The 13,613-nt window shown below is 52.2% G+C and overlaps 2 protein-coding genes across 3 annotated transcripts; one reads left to right on the forward strand and one right to left on the reverse strand.

Moving 5' to 3' along the window:
• The first annotated feature begins 199 nt into the window (after positions 1 to 199).
• LOC138212453 (BTB/POZ domain-containing protein kctd15-like) lies at positions 200 to 6,343 on the forward strand. Its single transcript, XM_069172831.1, has 5 exons — positions 200 to 850; positions 2,620 to 2,795; positions 3,109 to 3,253; positions 5,262 to 5,567; positions 5,784 to 6,343. The coding sequence occupies exons 1-5, from the start codon at positions 824 to 826 to the stop codon at positions 5,943 to 5,945; spliced, it is 816 nt and encodes a 271-aa protein (XP_069028932.1). The 5' UTR covers positions 200 to 823; the 3' UTR covers positions 5,946 to 6,343.
• LOC138212449 (transcription initiation factor TFIID subunit 4-like) lies at positions 6,338 to 13,145 on the reverse strand. 2 transcript variants are annotated; one of them, XM_069172827.1, is made up of 15 exons: positions 12,000 to 13,145; positions 11,417 to 11,583; positions 11,073 to 11,150; positions 10,776 to 10,952; positions 10,578 to 10,700; positions 10,287 to 10,376; positions 9,900 to 10,094; positions 9,745 to 9,820; positions 9,369 to 9,474; positions 8,932 to 9,101; positions 8,657 to 8,787; positions 8,298 to 8,423; positions 8,130 to 8,186; positions 7,853 to 7,978; positions 6,338 to 7,111 (listed from the first exon to the last, which is right to left on the reverse strand). In XM_069172827.1, the coding sequence occupies exons 1-15, from the start codon at positions 13,117 to 13,119 to the stop codon at positions 6,950 to 6,952; spliced, it is 2,904 nt and encodes a 967-aa protein (XP_069028928.1). In that variant the 5' UTR covers positions 13,120 to 13,145; the 3' UTR covers positions 6,338 to 6,949. The 2 variants fall into 2 exon arrangements, with proteins under 2 accessions (XP_069028928.1, XP_069028927.1); XM_069172826.1 differs by having other exon boundaries at positions 10,776 to 10,955; positions 12,000 to 13,144.
• Between the last annotated feature and the right edge of the window lie 468 nt (positions 13,146 to 13,613).

Below are 13,613 nucleotides of genomic sequence, written 5' to 3' on the forward strand. Positions count from 1 at the left end.
TGTGTGTGTGTGTGTGTGTGTGTGTGTGTGTGTGTGAGAGAGAGAGAGAGAGAGTGTGTGTGTGTGTTTCTGTGTGTGTCTGTGTGTGTGAGTATGTGTGTGTGTGTGTGTGAGTGTGTGTGTGTTTCTGTGTGTGTATGTGTGTGTCTCTGTGTGTGTGTGTGTGTGTCTCTCTCGCTCTCTGTGTGTGTGTGTGTGTGTGTGTGTTGGCTGGAGGTGACTGTCTCTCCGTCTCTCCGGTTCCGGTTCCGGTTCCTCACAGCTCGGCTGAGTCTCGCTGTGAGGAACCGGTCTGTGTTCCGTCTTCAGCCGAGAGATGCGGAGCAGAGAGCGGCTGTGTGTGCGCAGCCTCCCGGCGCACATCTCCATCTCGCAGTGCGCAGTAATTGAAATGGCGCATTTGGCCGCGGGCTGCTGAGGGCATAATGCATGACGGGAGACGTCACCGGGCCCCGGAGCCCCGGAGGGATGTTTGATGTTGTAAAATATAAGAAATGTCGGGGAGGGGGGCGGCTGCGCAGGGCCGCACATTCACACCGCAAACTGCGCTTTGTCTGCGGGAGGAGGGCAAACTGCGCCTCATCAGCCTTCATCCCTCCGACTGGATCCGCGTCCTCCCTCTGACAGAGGAGAGCAAACCGCCCGCGTTACTGTAACCTAATCCGGGCCCCCGGGGGTCTGAAGGGCCCCGGGCTACAGCCCTCACCCAGCCCTCTTTCTTCTGCTGCTCCTGCCTCTCACACACCGGAGGACCGAGGACCGACGAGCAGCCGGGATCCGGAGACCTGAAGCCGCGGGACGGAGCACGCAGACGCCGCTCTCCATGTCTTCCGTGTCGGTGTCCTCTCAGGTGAGCACGCGCCGGCATGAGAACCGCACACCTGCAGCTTGGTGGCAGATTTACGGTCAAAGTTGGTCAATTTAAAACCGTAAACTCGGTATTCCGACATATTCTGTCGACGACTCGCCGTTCACAACCTCACGCCAAACTCTATTGAAAGAACGTCGGTTTTAAATCCGCGCCGGTTTCACCAATAAATTCGTTTCCGACACAACGAAACAAGACATGTTTGTCAATAATAGGACGCCGTCATAAATTCGGCGCTGAAGAAATGTCCCACAGCAGAATATTATTGGACAAAACCTGAACTTTTCCTGTTAGCCCGCCGGTTGTTCTGCCATCTTCTACCTACTGCTAGGCCTCTGTGACTCGGACCTTAAAGTGAATAATATTCTAAATAAATTGTATTTTAATGACTTTTCAGATCCGGAATTCACCAAACAGCCGCACATTATTCAGATAATATCTTAAAACAGTGAGACGACTCTTAAAACCTGCTGATTAGCGTGGACACGTTAAATGCTCAAATTTTTTAATGGAGTCTGGCGAGTGGCGTTCCGTGGTAAGTGAGAGCAGCACAGACCGGGACCGGGTGTCCCCGCAGAAACCGGTCTGGTTTCTCAGACGTCCGGTTCCGTTTCAGTGCGTTAACGTTAACTCACACAATAACGTGTTCATGCACGTGACCTGATTTAGAGGTCAGAGGTTGAATCTGTTTTGATGTGATTGTTATTGTCCCTGCTGCACAGTTTCATCATCAGGAACCAATGTGATTGACAGGTTTACTGACCTGTCAATCAAACGGTCCGTGCTGAATTTAATGTGACGGACAAGAGAAGACAGACAGACAGGCATATTGCCTTTCTGTCTTCTGTCTGTCTCTCTGTCCCTGGGCGGTGTGTGTCTGCAGCCTCCTGTTCACCTTTCATGCTTCAAAGCCCTGCTGTTCAGTTGGGGGTGGGGAGGGGGGGCCATTAATCCAGTGTGGCCCCCCCAGGTCATGCCCCCCCTCCCCCCCACACACACACCCAACCTCTACATCTCCATGAATATCTCAGTCTGAGAGGGCTCACTGATTCTGCAGCAACAGTACAGCTGAGTACAAATACTCTGATACTACTACACACTGGTACTGCACAATACTACACACTACTAAACACAACTACACACTGGTACTACATACTACTACACACAACATTTACAGGGTGTGTGACGCTAATTAGTGAAAATCTAATGCGTTCGTACCAACGGGCGGTTTGTGTGTTTTTGTTTGTGTTTCATTATGGAAATAATAACTTTAAAGATAAAGTGGAAATGCTGCAAAAAAACACAACAACAATTATACAACAAGTAGTTCAGACTCAGAGATCTGATTGGTCAACTGTACATTCTTTGGAACGTGCTGGAATCATCATTGAATCATTGAAATTCAGATAATTTGTAATGTTATCTAGTTTTTATTTGTTATAGGTCTATTGAATGTGACCCATTTGGTGAAATCGGGCCTGTTTTGGTCCTTTTATGTCGCTCCGTGTGGTTTGTCGTTGACGGAGTTCCTCAGGGTTCTACGTTTGGTCCTCTTTTCTTGTCTTTTTAGTCACTTGCTGATTTTTGTTTTGTTTTAATCACATTCATTCAACTTCTGTTTCCAGCTTCTTCAGACTGACATTTGTTTTATAGCTGCATACCGAAGCGTCTCGGTCTGTCTGCCGGTTCTGGTTCTTAAATAAACTGGACCAGACGACGAGTGCGTTTTGACCTGTTGTTACCTGTGGCAGGAGGGGCGGAGCATGTCCAGGATGTCCCTGAGCCGCTCACCTGCGTCGCCCATGACTACCCAGGGCATCCCGTCGCCCGCCCAGCTCACCAAGACCAACGCCCCCGTGCACATCGACGTGGGCGGGCACATGTACACCAGCAGCCTGGCGACGCTCACCAAGTTCCCCGAGTCCAGGTGAGACACCATGTAGGACCTGCACAGTGAAGGATCCGGTTCGAGTCTTAGAGGATCCGGTTCGAGTCTTAGAGGATCTGGTTTGAGTGTAAAAAGTTTATAAATAAAAGGTTTTGTTTATAAATAGAAATGACGTCACCTTCAGTTTGTTTGTTTAGATCAATAAAGGAAACATGCATAATTTATTAGTTTACATTTTTCACGTTCATTCGTCAACATAAATATGAATTTGCAGCCGACTAGACTTGTTTGCAGGTTTTCTGGTTGATGAATGAGACTCGGTAGAATCAGTTTGTCCTGTTGGTGTCTGCAGGATCGGACGTCTGTTCAGCGGCACTGAGCCCATCGTGTTGGACAGCCTGAAGCAGCATTACTTCATCGACCGGGACGGAGACATCTTCCGCTACATCCTCAGCTTCCTGCGCACCTGCAAGCTGCTGCTGCCAGACGACTTCCAGGTAAGACCGCTGCTAACGGTCCAGAGTTTCTACGGTCCACAGTTTCTACGGTCGGAGGATGTTTTTATACCCTGAGGTTGTTTTTACAGTCGGATGTTGTTTTTACAGTCGTAGGTTGTTTTTACAGTCTAAGGTTATTTTTACAGTCGGGAGGATGTTTTTACAGTCGGAAGTTGTTTTTACAGTCTGAGGATGTTTTTACAGTCGCAGGTTGTTTTTACAGTCTGAGGTTGTTTTTACAGTCTGAGCGTGTTTTTACAGTTGGATTTAAAAAAAAATAATTTTACAGTCGGAGGGTGTTTTTACAGTTGGAAGTTGTTTTTACAGTCGCAGGTTGCTTTTTCAGTCTGAGGATGTTTTTACAGTCGTAGGTTGTTTTTACAGTCTGTGGTTGTTTTTACAGTCGGAGGTTGTTTTTACAGTCGGAGGTTGTTTTTACAGTCACAGGTTATTTTTACAGTTGCAGGTTATTTTTTACAGTATGAGGTTGTTTTTACAGTTGGAAGTTGTTTTTACGGTCTGAGGTTGTTTTTACGGTATGAGGTTAGGTTGTTTTTACAGTCTGACGTTGTTTTTATGGTCTGAAGTTGTTTTTACGGTAAGAGGTAGTTTTTACAGTATGAGGTAGTTTTTACAGTCTGACGTTGTTTTTACGGTCTGAAGTTGTTTTTACGGTAAGAGGTAGTTTTTACAGTCTGAGGTTGTTTTTACAGTCTTGAGGTAGTTTTTACAGTCTGACGTTGTTTTTACAGTCTTGAGGTAGTTTTTACAGTCTGAGGTTGTTTTTACAGTCTGACGTTGTTTTTACGGTCTGAAGTTGTTTTTACGGTAAGAGGTAGTTTTTACAGTATGAGGTTGTTTTTACAGTCTGACGTTGTTTTTACAGTCTGACGTTTTTACGGTCTGAAGTTGTTTTTACGGTCTGAAGTTGTTTTTACAGTCTGACGTTGTTTTTATGGTCTGAAGTTGTTTTTACGGTAAGAGGTAGTTTTTACAGTCTGAGGTAGTTTTTACAGTCTGACGTTGTTTTTACAGTCTGACGTTTTTACGGTCTGAAGTTGTTTTTACGGTCTGAAGTTGTTTTTACAGTCTGACGTTGTTTTTATGGTCTGAAGTTGTTTTTACGGTAAGAGGTAGTTTTTACAGTATGAGGTAGTTTTTACAGTCTGACGTTGTTTTTACGGTCTGAAGTTGTTTTTACGGTAAGAGGTAGTTTTTACAGTCTGAGGTTGTTTTTACAGTCTGAAGTTGTTTTTACGGTCTGAGGTTGTTTTTACAGTCTGACGTTGTTTTTACGGTCTGAAGTTGTTTTTACGGTAAGAGGTAGTTTTTGCAGTCTGAGGTTGTTTCTACAGTCGGTGGTTTCTACGTTTCTTCGTTTGGATGTTGAGTTGTTTCCGTAACGAACAGCTCACGTAAACAAAGAAGGATTTCAAACAGCCGACTTGTTTCCAGCTTCGTTCTCTTCGTTAGTCTTTTAACTGTGAACACTTTAATCAGCGCAGCGCCGCCGGCTGCAGCGCAGACGAGTGTGTTTTACTAAATGACTGTGGTGTGTGTGTGTGTGTGTGTGTGTGTGTGTGTGTGTGTGTGTGTGTGTGTGTGTGTGTGTGTGTGTGTGTGTGCAGCTGCAGCATATTGAATCTCTCTCTTCGTCCTGCCTGCAGATAGCGAGTGTTATTCTTCTCAGGATGACTCAAACGCCCCGCGGACACGAGCCCGATTTATAAAACACATCTATACTCGCTTCCAGGGTGTGTGTGTGTGTGTGTGTGTGTGTGTGTGTGTGTGTGTGTGTGTTGATACAGCAGGAAGCTTCGGGCCGACAGCGAGGAGATAACACGCCTCCACCTCTGTTGCAGCAGCAGAAGCTGCTCGAGTAAAAGTACGACTAAAAACAACAGAAAGATGATTCAGAGGAACAAACAGCTGCTGTTTGATGTCATGATGAAGATGACTGATGAAGACAAGTCTGGTGCTTCACTAACAGTAACCGTCTCCTCCGCAGGAGTTCCCGCAGCTGTACGAGGAGGCCCGGTTCTACCAGCTGACCCCAATGGTGCGGGAGCTGGAGCGCTGGCAGGCGGAGCGTGAGGCCCGGCGGGGGGCGGCGCCCTGCGAGTGCCTGGTGGTCCGAGTGACGCCCGATCTGGGCGAGAGGATCGCGCTGAGCGGGGAGAAGGTTCTGATCGAGGAGATCTTCCCCGAGACCGGAGACGTCATGTGTAACTCTGTGAACGCCGGCTGGAACCAGGACCCGACTCACGTGATCCGCTTCCCGCTCAACGGATACTGCCGGCTGAACTCGGTGCAGGTGAGGTCGTCGCCGCCGCCGCCGCATTTAAAGGGCCGGTACATGCGACAACATCGTGTGTGAAACTTTTAGATTTTGTCTCTATAAACAAGTTTTTGGTGTTTTTACTTCATTTTATAAAATTGTGATTCAATCATCAAAGTAAAAGTTGAACTGCAACAAATATTCAAACAAAACAAATAAATCCGAAACTAAGTTGTCCATCCGTCCCTGCAGGTCCTCGAACGTCTCTTCCAGAAGGGCTTCAGCATGAAGGCGTCGTGCGGCGGGGGCGTCGACTCGTCCCAGTTCAGTGAGTACGTCCTGTGTCGAGACCTGCGGCACGGCGGGTCCACCAGCACCACCCCGATCCGGATCAAACAGGAACCTCTGGACTAAAAATTAAAACCCACCAGCAGACTGTTTGTGTCACATCCTGCAGACAGCTCAGATCAGACCCTGGACACCCCAGAGACACCCCGGAGACCCCCTGGACACCCCGGAGACCCCCTGGACACCCCGGAGACCCCCTGGACACCCCGGAGACCCCGGACTGGCTGCAGCTTCAGTCTGAGTCCGTGTGACGTGGTCTCGGGTGTAAATATTAGCGTTGAGCCTCCTGATGTCCAAGCTGGGTTTTTTTTTTGTAATTTAATTCTTTTTTTTTATAAAACTGCTGTTTTCAAACTGAATATTTAACACATTTGTTCACTTTGTGTCACATTTTCATTTGTACAGATAAACAGTTTAAAAACTCTTCCGATCATCTTCTGATCACAACAAACACAAAGACTTCTTCATTTTCTTTATTTCATTTTTTTGCAAAGGTACAAACGACTGTAAAACTGCATTGCCTGAAATGCGTCAGATTTTAATACAGAATGTAGGAAATATAAATAGTCGCAAAAAATTGTGTCCTTCCAACAGACGGGACTCGACGTGGACGCCGACAGTTCGTCCGGCTCGGCGCCGCTTTACAAACCGAAGGCGGGAAAAAGACGTTTAAAGCGTTAAAAACCTTCGAAGTAAAAACGGAACTCTTTCTGAGACACGACAGTCGATATTCAGGAGGAGGAAGAGGAGGAAGAGGAGGAGGATGCTGCCACACACACACAGTCTCTCTCTCTCTCTCTCTCTCTCTCTCTCACACACACACACAGTAAGATGACGTTCCCCGACCTTCGAAGCGTCTGAGGCCGAGCCGACCCGACGCTCTGAGCGCGCTCAGTAACGAACACACCGCGGCGTCCTGAGAGGAACGAGAACAGACGTGACGTCCGGAGCCGGATGACCCGACGGCGAGATGTCCCGGTGAAGACGGAGGCGGAGGTTTCGGGTGGAGGACTGAGGAGGACCAGGATGGGAGCGTGTAGTCCAGGTGGCGGCCTGCAGGGGGCGCCGCCTCACTTCAGCAGCGCCTTGTAGAGCAGGAGGGAGCGCGCCGTGCTGCGGTCCTGCTCCAGACAGAAGATGAAGTCCCTGAGGTTAACTCTTGTGATCCGCTGACGGAGCTGCTGGCGGGGGGAGGCGGAGGAGGCGGAGCCTGAGCCCGAGCCTGAAGCCACCTGAGGGAGGGGAGGAGAGGGGAGGGGGGGAGGGCAGAAAGGAAGTCAGCACTTATTAAACAGTAGATGAAGAAAAGGAACAGGAAGAGAAGCAAAACCGCTGCAGATCCTCTCCTCATGAGGAGGTACTGCTCCTTCAACCTGACCTCAGACCAGTTTGAACTGGAAACTTCCAGGCTGACTGACTTGGTGTTCCTCAGCTCCAGACTGCAGACCTGATCAGGTGTCAGAACCTGAGCAGAGCCCTGAGGAACCTCCACCTGGTGGCAGCTTACCTGAACAGGTGATGATGTCATCAGGTGTGTTTCTATCAGCTGTTTTAAAGCTACACCCCCCCCACCTACCTACACACACACACAGATCCACAAGGCTTGATGCTGCCAGCTGCTCTGTATCTGTCAACACCTGCCTCCACCCCCCCAAAGGGTCCCTGTCTTTGTCTGGGACTGCTGGGGAGGGGGCAGAGACTAACACAAACCAGACATCCCCCGCCCCCACCCCCCAGGCCATGAACACACACACACACACACACACACACTCACTTTGCCTCAAACTCATTTCTGCAGAGATGAAATCTGTGGCTGCCCTGAGGGGAGGGGGAGGGGGTGAGGGGGTTACACCCACCACAGAGCCCCGGGCCAACGGTGACCCCCTTCACTCACACTGGATTACACACACAGCTCTGTGCTGCCCCCTGCTGGCTGCTCTCTGAACCCCCCCAAGTCTCTCTGGGTTTTGTACCTCGTTGCCCGACGTGGCTCCGCCCCCCGGAGAGTCCATCTTGCGTTTCTTGCGCGGCCCGATGGCGGCGAGCGCCGTAAGGTTGGCGTCTCGCTGCCGCATCTGAGCGAGCTCCTGCTGCTGCATCTGTGGAGAGGAAGGACAGCTGACGTCAACATCAGAGACACGTGTCCGCCCCCCCCGGCAGGACAGATGGACACAGTCTCATCCTTCTAGTACATCAGTAGTGTTTCCATGACAACAGGACGGCCTTCGTCTCTGAGGAAGACTCTCGTACCTCTTTAGCCTTCTGCTTCAGACGGGCCTGTTCAGGGTCTTCCTGTCGGGCGCGACTCTGGAATAAAAATAACCACACACACACACACACACACACACACACACGCGCGTCAGACGACCTTTGACCTCTGGGAGGTGTGTGAAACAGGAAGTGCTCCTCTGTCCGTACCTTGGCGGCCTTCAGCAGGATCTCTCTCTCCTGCTCGTCTTTCCTCTGTTTCTCCATCCGCTCCAACTGCTCGAAGAAACGAAGCTGAGAGCGGACATCCGACGACTGTTCGTAGTGCTCTTCATCCTGGGGGGTGAAAACAAAACAACAACACACCTCAGCATTTCTCCATCTAAAAAGGACCAAACTCCATTCAAAAATCAGCTGATTTAAAGATCAGTTTAATTCAGTGGACAGATGACAGGAAGTTCATCCCTGGAGCTACAAACAATTCCCTTCACAATAAGAGCAGAGTAATTTCCTGTGTGTGTGTGTGTGTGTGTGTGTGTGTGTGTGTGTGTGTGTGTGTGTGTTCTTACCTTCCCTCCGTCGGAGCGGTGCTGAGCGACGGCTGAAACCGTCTCCAGCAGGGAGCGCAGTCTGGACTGGGTGGCGTGGGACACGAAGTTCACCACGTCCAGCGGCACCTCGGTCACCCCGAGCTTCTTGGCTGCAGACGAGAGAGGACGTTCAGTTCCTGTTCACCTTCAGAGAGCTGCAGACCCACTGAAGCCCCGCCCCCAAACAGTGTTGCCCCTCCTCCACCTCCTACAGCCCCGCCTCCACCCCAGCCCCGCCCCCGACAGTCAGGTACCCGTCTCCAGGATGCGGCGGTGCAGCAGGCCGGGCGGCAGGAACGACTCGTCTTTGCAGGAGCGGATCTTCGTGCCGACGAGCTCCGAGCTGGTTGCTAGGATACGAGCGTTTTCCTCGTTGAGGTTGACGCCGGCCATCGACGCCACGTCATTGATGTCATCGTCGTCTCTGTGGAGGGCGGGGACAAAGCAGAGCACGCGTCATTATTATTACATCATCACACAGGCGATGACATCACTTCCTGTCAGAGACGCAGACTCGCTGCTCGTTATTTAATAATATCAAGAACCACACAATTAATAGTTTTTTTATTCTGATGTATTCGGCGGATTCTCTGATTATCAGTTCGTCTCTGATTGATCTGTTTACAGCTTTAACTGCAGGGCCCCTGTGACCCTTGACCCCTGAGGCGTTCAGGAACACCTGTGAACTGACCTGAACGTCCCGCCCCCTGGGTCACTGAGTTTCTTCTGATTGGCCTGAGCTGTGAGGTTCATGGGACTTTTTCCTGCGATGGTTGTCGGTCCTCTGACGAACGCACCTGGAGGAGGAGAAGAAGGTTGAACACGGGTTGAACAGCGGAGACGATGACTGCCACCTGGTGGTGGAGGGGAGCAGCAGCAGCTCCTAACAGCACTGTCGACAGTTGTTTCTTTCAGGCTCTCAATGTCACGTGAGAGACGCAGCACCTGAACGCAACACGGACACACACCTGGGCAGTGGGCGTGTCCTTACCACAAGTGTTCAAAACCGACCCGATTTCATGATGATCACCTGGTGATGAAGAACACCTGCTGATGTTTGGACTCACCTTGAGCTCTGAGCGTCTGACCAATGACAACAGGACTACGAGTCTGCACAGTCTGGACTCCTGGTCTGCCCAGAGCCTGGAGGAGAGACACATCTTCATCATCATCCTCCTCCTCATCAACAACATCATCATCATCAGCCTCCAGCTGATCCTACCAGAGCTGTTGTGTTGCTGATTGGAGCGTTGAGGCGGACGGCGCCGCCGGCCGGGCTGATGGGAAGCCGCGGTCTGATGGCGGTGGCGGTGACGGAGCCGGGGGCGGCCAGGGGGGGGGCAGAGGTGCTAGGGGGGGCGGTCACCAGAGACTGCTGACTGCTGAGCAGCGACTGACGGAGAGCGGGAAGGCTTTTCTGTGGAGACGCATCACGGAACGGAAACACGGCTTTAATGTCGCTGCAGTTACTGTAGTAACTACGGAAACAGTACCAGTATGCTGTAGTAGTCATCAGTAGTAGTACTAGTATTACTGTAGTACTAGTATTACTGTAGTAGTGTGTGTGTGTGTGTGTGTGTGTGTGTGTGTGTGTGTGTGTGAGCGGTACCTTGAGGAAGGGGATGAGGTAGGGTTGTGGGGAGGACTTCAGTTCAGCCTGCAGCCGAGTGGTGAACTCCTCAGGCTCAATCTTTGCATCCTGAACACAGGAACAAACAAAACATGTCAACAAACAAACAAACAAACACGTGAACAAACAAACATAGCAACAAACACACCAACATGTCAACAAACAAACAAACACACCAAACAATCAAACCATCAAATGTGAACAAACAAACAAACAAACATGCTATCAGGCGAACACAAGAACACAGACGTGTCAGGGGGCGGAGCTTACGAGCAGGTCCTGCACCAGGGCCTTGACATTCTTGGAGGTGTCGGGGGAGGGCGAGTTGTGGGACGCCAGCTTGATGAGCGTGGCGAGGAAGTTCTTGCACTTCTTCACGTTCTCCTGCATTTCCTGTCAGGACGAACACACGTGTGAGAACACGGAATGTTCAGAGTGCGCTCACGGTCTGCGTGGACCCGGACCCACCTGGGACACCACGGTGACTCGGCCGGCGGGCGCTGTAGCGGGCGAGGCGCCGGCCATGGGGGCAGACGGCACGCCGGCGGGCTTGGCTCCGGGCACCCCCCCCGCCGTGATCACCGTCGGAGCCTTCTGAGGAGCCGCCATCTTCACGGAGGCACCGCCGGGGGCCACGCCCAGCGCCTTCTGGAAACAACAGGTACCGAGCAATAATCCATCTCATACCCACCATCATTATTGTTGTTGTTGTTGTTTTGTTTACACACGGTCGAGCTGGACTCAGAGGCGGAGACAGACACTCACCTGTACAGTGGAGGTGGACTGAACCATTCTGGTCTGAGAGGGGGAGGCCAGGCGGACGGTCTGATGGGTGATGGGAGCCTGCAGAGGAGATAGAGGGCAAACAGACGACATGACGCAACAGCAGCAGCATCATCATCATCATCATCATCGTCATCGTTGTGAGCAGCAACAGTCTGAAGTTTAAAAGTTTAAACATAACTTGGGGGAGTGAAGCAGTGAACACTTGAATAACTTGTTAAATTAGGTGTTTTCTGAATGGACTCTGGTTCCGAGTCGATGAGGGAGGAAGATTCAGGACCTGCAGTCAGGTTCTGCTCCCAGACCCGTGCTGGTACCGAACCTACCGTGGTGGCGGTGGTGACCCGGATGGTGGCCCCAGCCGTCGGCGTCGCCGGTCTCTGCGTGATGTTGGCCACAGTCTGACCCTGCTGCGTCTTCGCCTGAGCCTGAGCCAGGACCTGCTGGGGGACCATGACCAGCTGACCCGTCTCCGTCCGGACCAGAACCATACCTGAGGGAAGAGGAGGAGGTCGTCATTCTGCAGAACCACGTGGAACTGAAACACTGATCGTCAGAACATCTGCTGCTGGAACATGAAGATTCTCATCAGAACTTCTGATAAAGGCTGCAGGACAGATCGATGATCAATCGGCCAATCAGAAGGAAGAAAATCAATCAGCAGCTGTTTTGATAATCGATCGATCATTTCAGTCATTTTTCAAACTCAGAGCGAGAAGTTTGTTTCTTTTCGGCTTCTGTGTGTCGAAAATTAAACGATTAATCAACAACCTGATCAGCTCCTAAAAAGCCATCAATCAACCCGTCAATCGATCACATCATCGATCAGCTCAGAGCATCCTCAGACCTAAAGCTTCAGGTGACCTCATCAGGTGACCTCATCAGGTGACCCAGCAGCTGTTGTCTCACCTGCAGGCATGGTGAAACCGGGCGGCAGCTGGATGGTGGTCTGCTGCTGGGGCCGGACGGCCAGCGCCGGCTGCGGGGCTGCGGCCCGGGTGGAGCCGACCACCAGCCCGGTGGGTCTCTGCTGCTGGATGGTGGGGGCCACCACGGGGGCTCCCGCTGGCCTCACCACCGCCACCCCGTTCACGGTGGGTTTCAGGCTGACGGCTGCCGGCGTGCTGGTCCCCGTCTGGGTCTGGCTGATGGGCGACTGGGCGGCAGCCGGAGGGGGGGTGCTGGTCAGGATGACGGAGCTGCCGGTCGCGGGCTGGCTGGGTGCCAGCATCTTGGTGTGCAGCAGAGGGTTGCTGTGGTTCATGACCTGAGAGGTGGAGGCGGCGGGGGTGGGGGCGCCCTTAGGGTCCACCCCGTTTAGGGCGACGCCGGTCACCGGGCTGGGGTGCCTCTGCAGGCCCGCAGCGGGAGAGCCCACCGAGGACTGAGGTACGGGGAAGCCGGGCTGTGGAGCCGCGGAGCCGCTGACTGCGCTGATCACGGAGCCGGCCCCGGCGGGCGGAGGGACGGCGGGCGAGTTCACCAACTTCCCGGCTCCGGTACTGCCGTTCACACCGAGTGACCCGGGAGAGGAGGTCCGGGACGCCTCCGCCGGGGGGACGCCGGGAGCCGCGCTCGGACCCAGGACAGCCGCCCGCTGGAAGCTAGCGGCAGCGGCGGGCTGAGCGGTCGAAGTTACGGGTCCCGGTCCGGGGGAGGCAGCCGGGGGAGACGCTCCAACTGCTTGTAGGCTGGCTCCGGCGGTGCCTGCGGCCCCGGCGGCGGCAGCGGAGGTAGAGGAGGTGCGGGTTCTGCCGGAGAGCGGCTCGATCGCGCCGGGTTCCGGGGTTAACCCCGCTCCTGGATGCCCTTGTTGCGGCTGCTCCGCGGACCCCACTTGATCGCGCACTTTCCCTGAGAAGTGGCCGGCGGCGGCCGCAGCTGCCTCCGGTTTCCCGTCGGAATATGAAGCAGCGGGAGGCTTTCGGTCGCCCAGCTGAGATTCCAGGGAGCCGACGAGGTCGCTGACCGCCTTCTCGTCCACCTCATTGAAGAGCATGTCCTCCAGTGGGTCGGAGGCTCCCGCCATCTTTGATGTTAGACCGTTGTGCAAATCGTATTTTAGAATGTACGCATGCGCGGAGGATCCGGTTTGTTTTCCAGCACAGAAATAGAAGAAACAGATTTTCTCTGCGACGCTGAGGCGCCACGTTCTTTACGTACAGGTGTGATGCAGGTGAATCCAGGACCAACATATAAACAACTTTAACGTCCACCTCCTTCACCTGCGTCACAGTCACGTGACATGAGGTCATACGTCACAAAACGACAACATATAGCGTGTTTGATAATTCATTCAAAGTGTGATTGACTGACAGGTCCTCTGGTTTTATTCCGTGGTTTGAATTGAATTATTAACTTGATGCAGACACGAAGTTTATTTGAACTTTATTGATTTTATTTTATGCTCGAAGGTGTTTCTGTTGGTCCAAACAGATTTAAATATGTTGGCCAAACAAACAGAAACACCTGTCAGTGCAGCACAATGACGTTCAACAAATCAACATGAAGGTAAAAGGCTCA

This window comes from Embiotoca jacksoni, unplaced genomic scaffold (assembly GCF_022577435.1).
Source record: "Embiotoca jacksoni isolate LCO1_2020_lvr unplaced genomic scaffold, fEmbJac1.0.p SCAF_55, whole genome shotgun sequence".
In the NCBI taxonomy this organism is placed as follows: domain Eukaryota; kingdom Metazoa; phylum Chordata; class Actinopteri; family Embiotocidae; genus Embiotoca; species Embiotoca jacksoni.

Excerpts from the sequence above, each read along its gene's own strand:
- LOC138212453 (XM_069172831.1), top strand. The coding sequence starts at position 824 with ATGTCTTCCGTGTCGGTGTCCTCTCAG. Across the intron at positions 2,796-3,108 it reads ACCAAGTTCCCCGAGTCCAG|GATCGGACGTCTGTTCAGCG; the intron begins GTGAGACACCAT and ends TGGTGTCTGCAG. Across the intron at positions 3,254-5,261 it reads TGCTGCCAGACGACTTCCAG|GAGTTCCCGCAGCTGTACGA; the intron begins GTAAGACCGCTG and ends TCTCCTCCGCAG.
- LOC138212449 (XM_069172826.1), bottom strand. The coding sequence starts at position 13,119 with ATGGCGGGAGCCTCCGACCCACTGGAGGACATGCTCTTCAATGAGGTG. Across the intron at positions 9,821-9,899 it reads TCAGCAACACAACAGCTCTG|GCTCTGGGCAGACCAGGAGT; the intron begins GTAGGATCAGCT and ends TCTCTCCTCCAG. Across the intron at positions 8,424-8,656 it reads ACCGCTCCGACGGAGGGAAG|GATGAAGAGCACTACGAACA; the intron begins GTAAGAACACAC and ends TTCACCCCCCAG.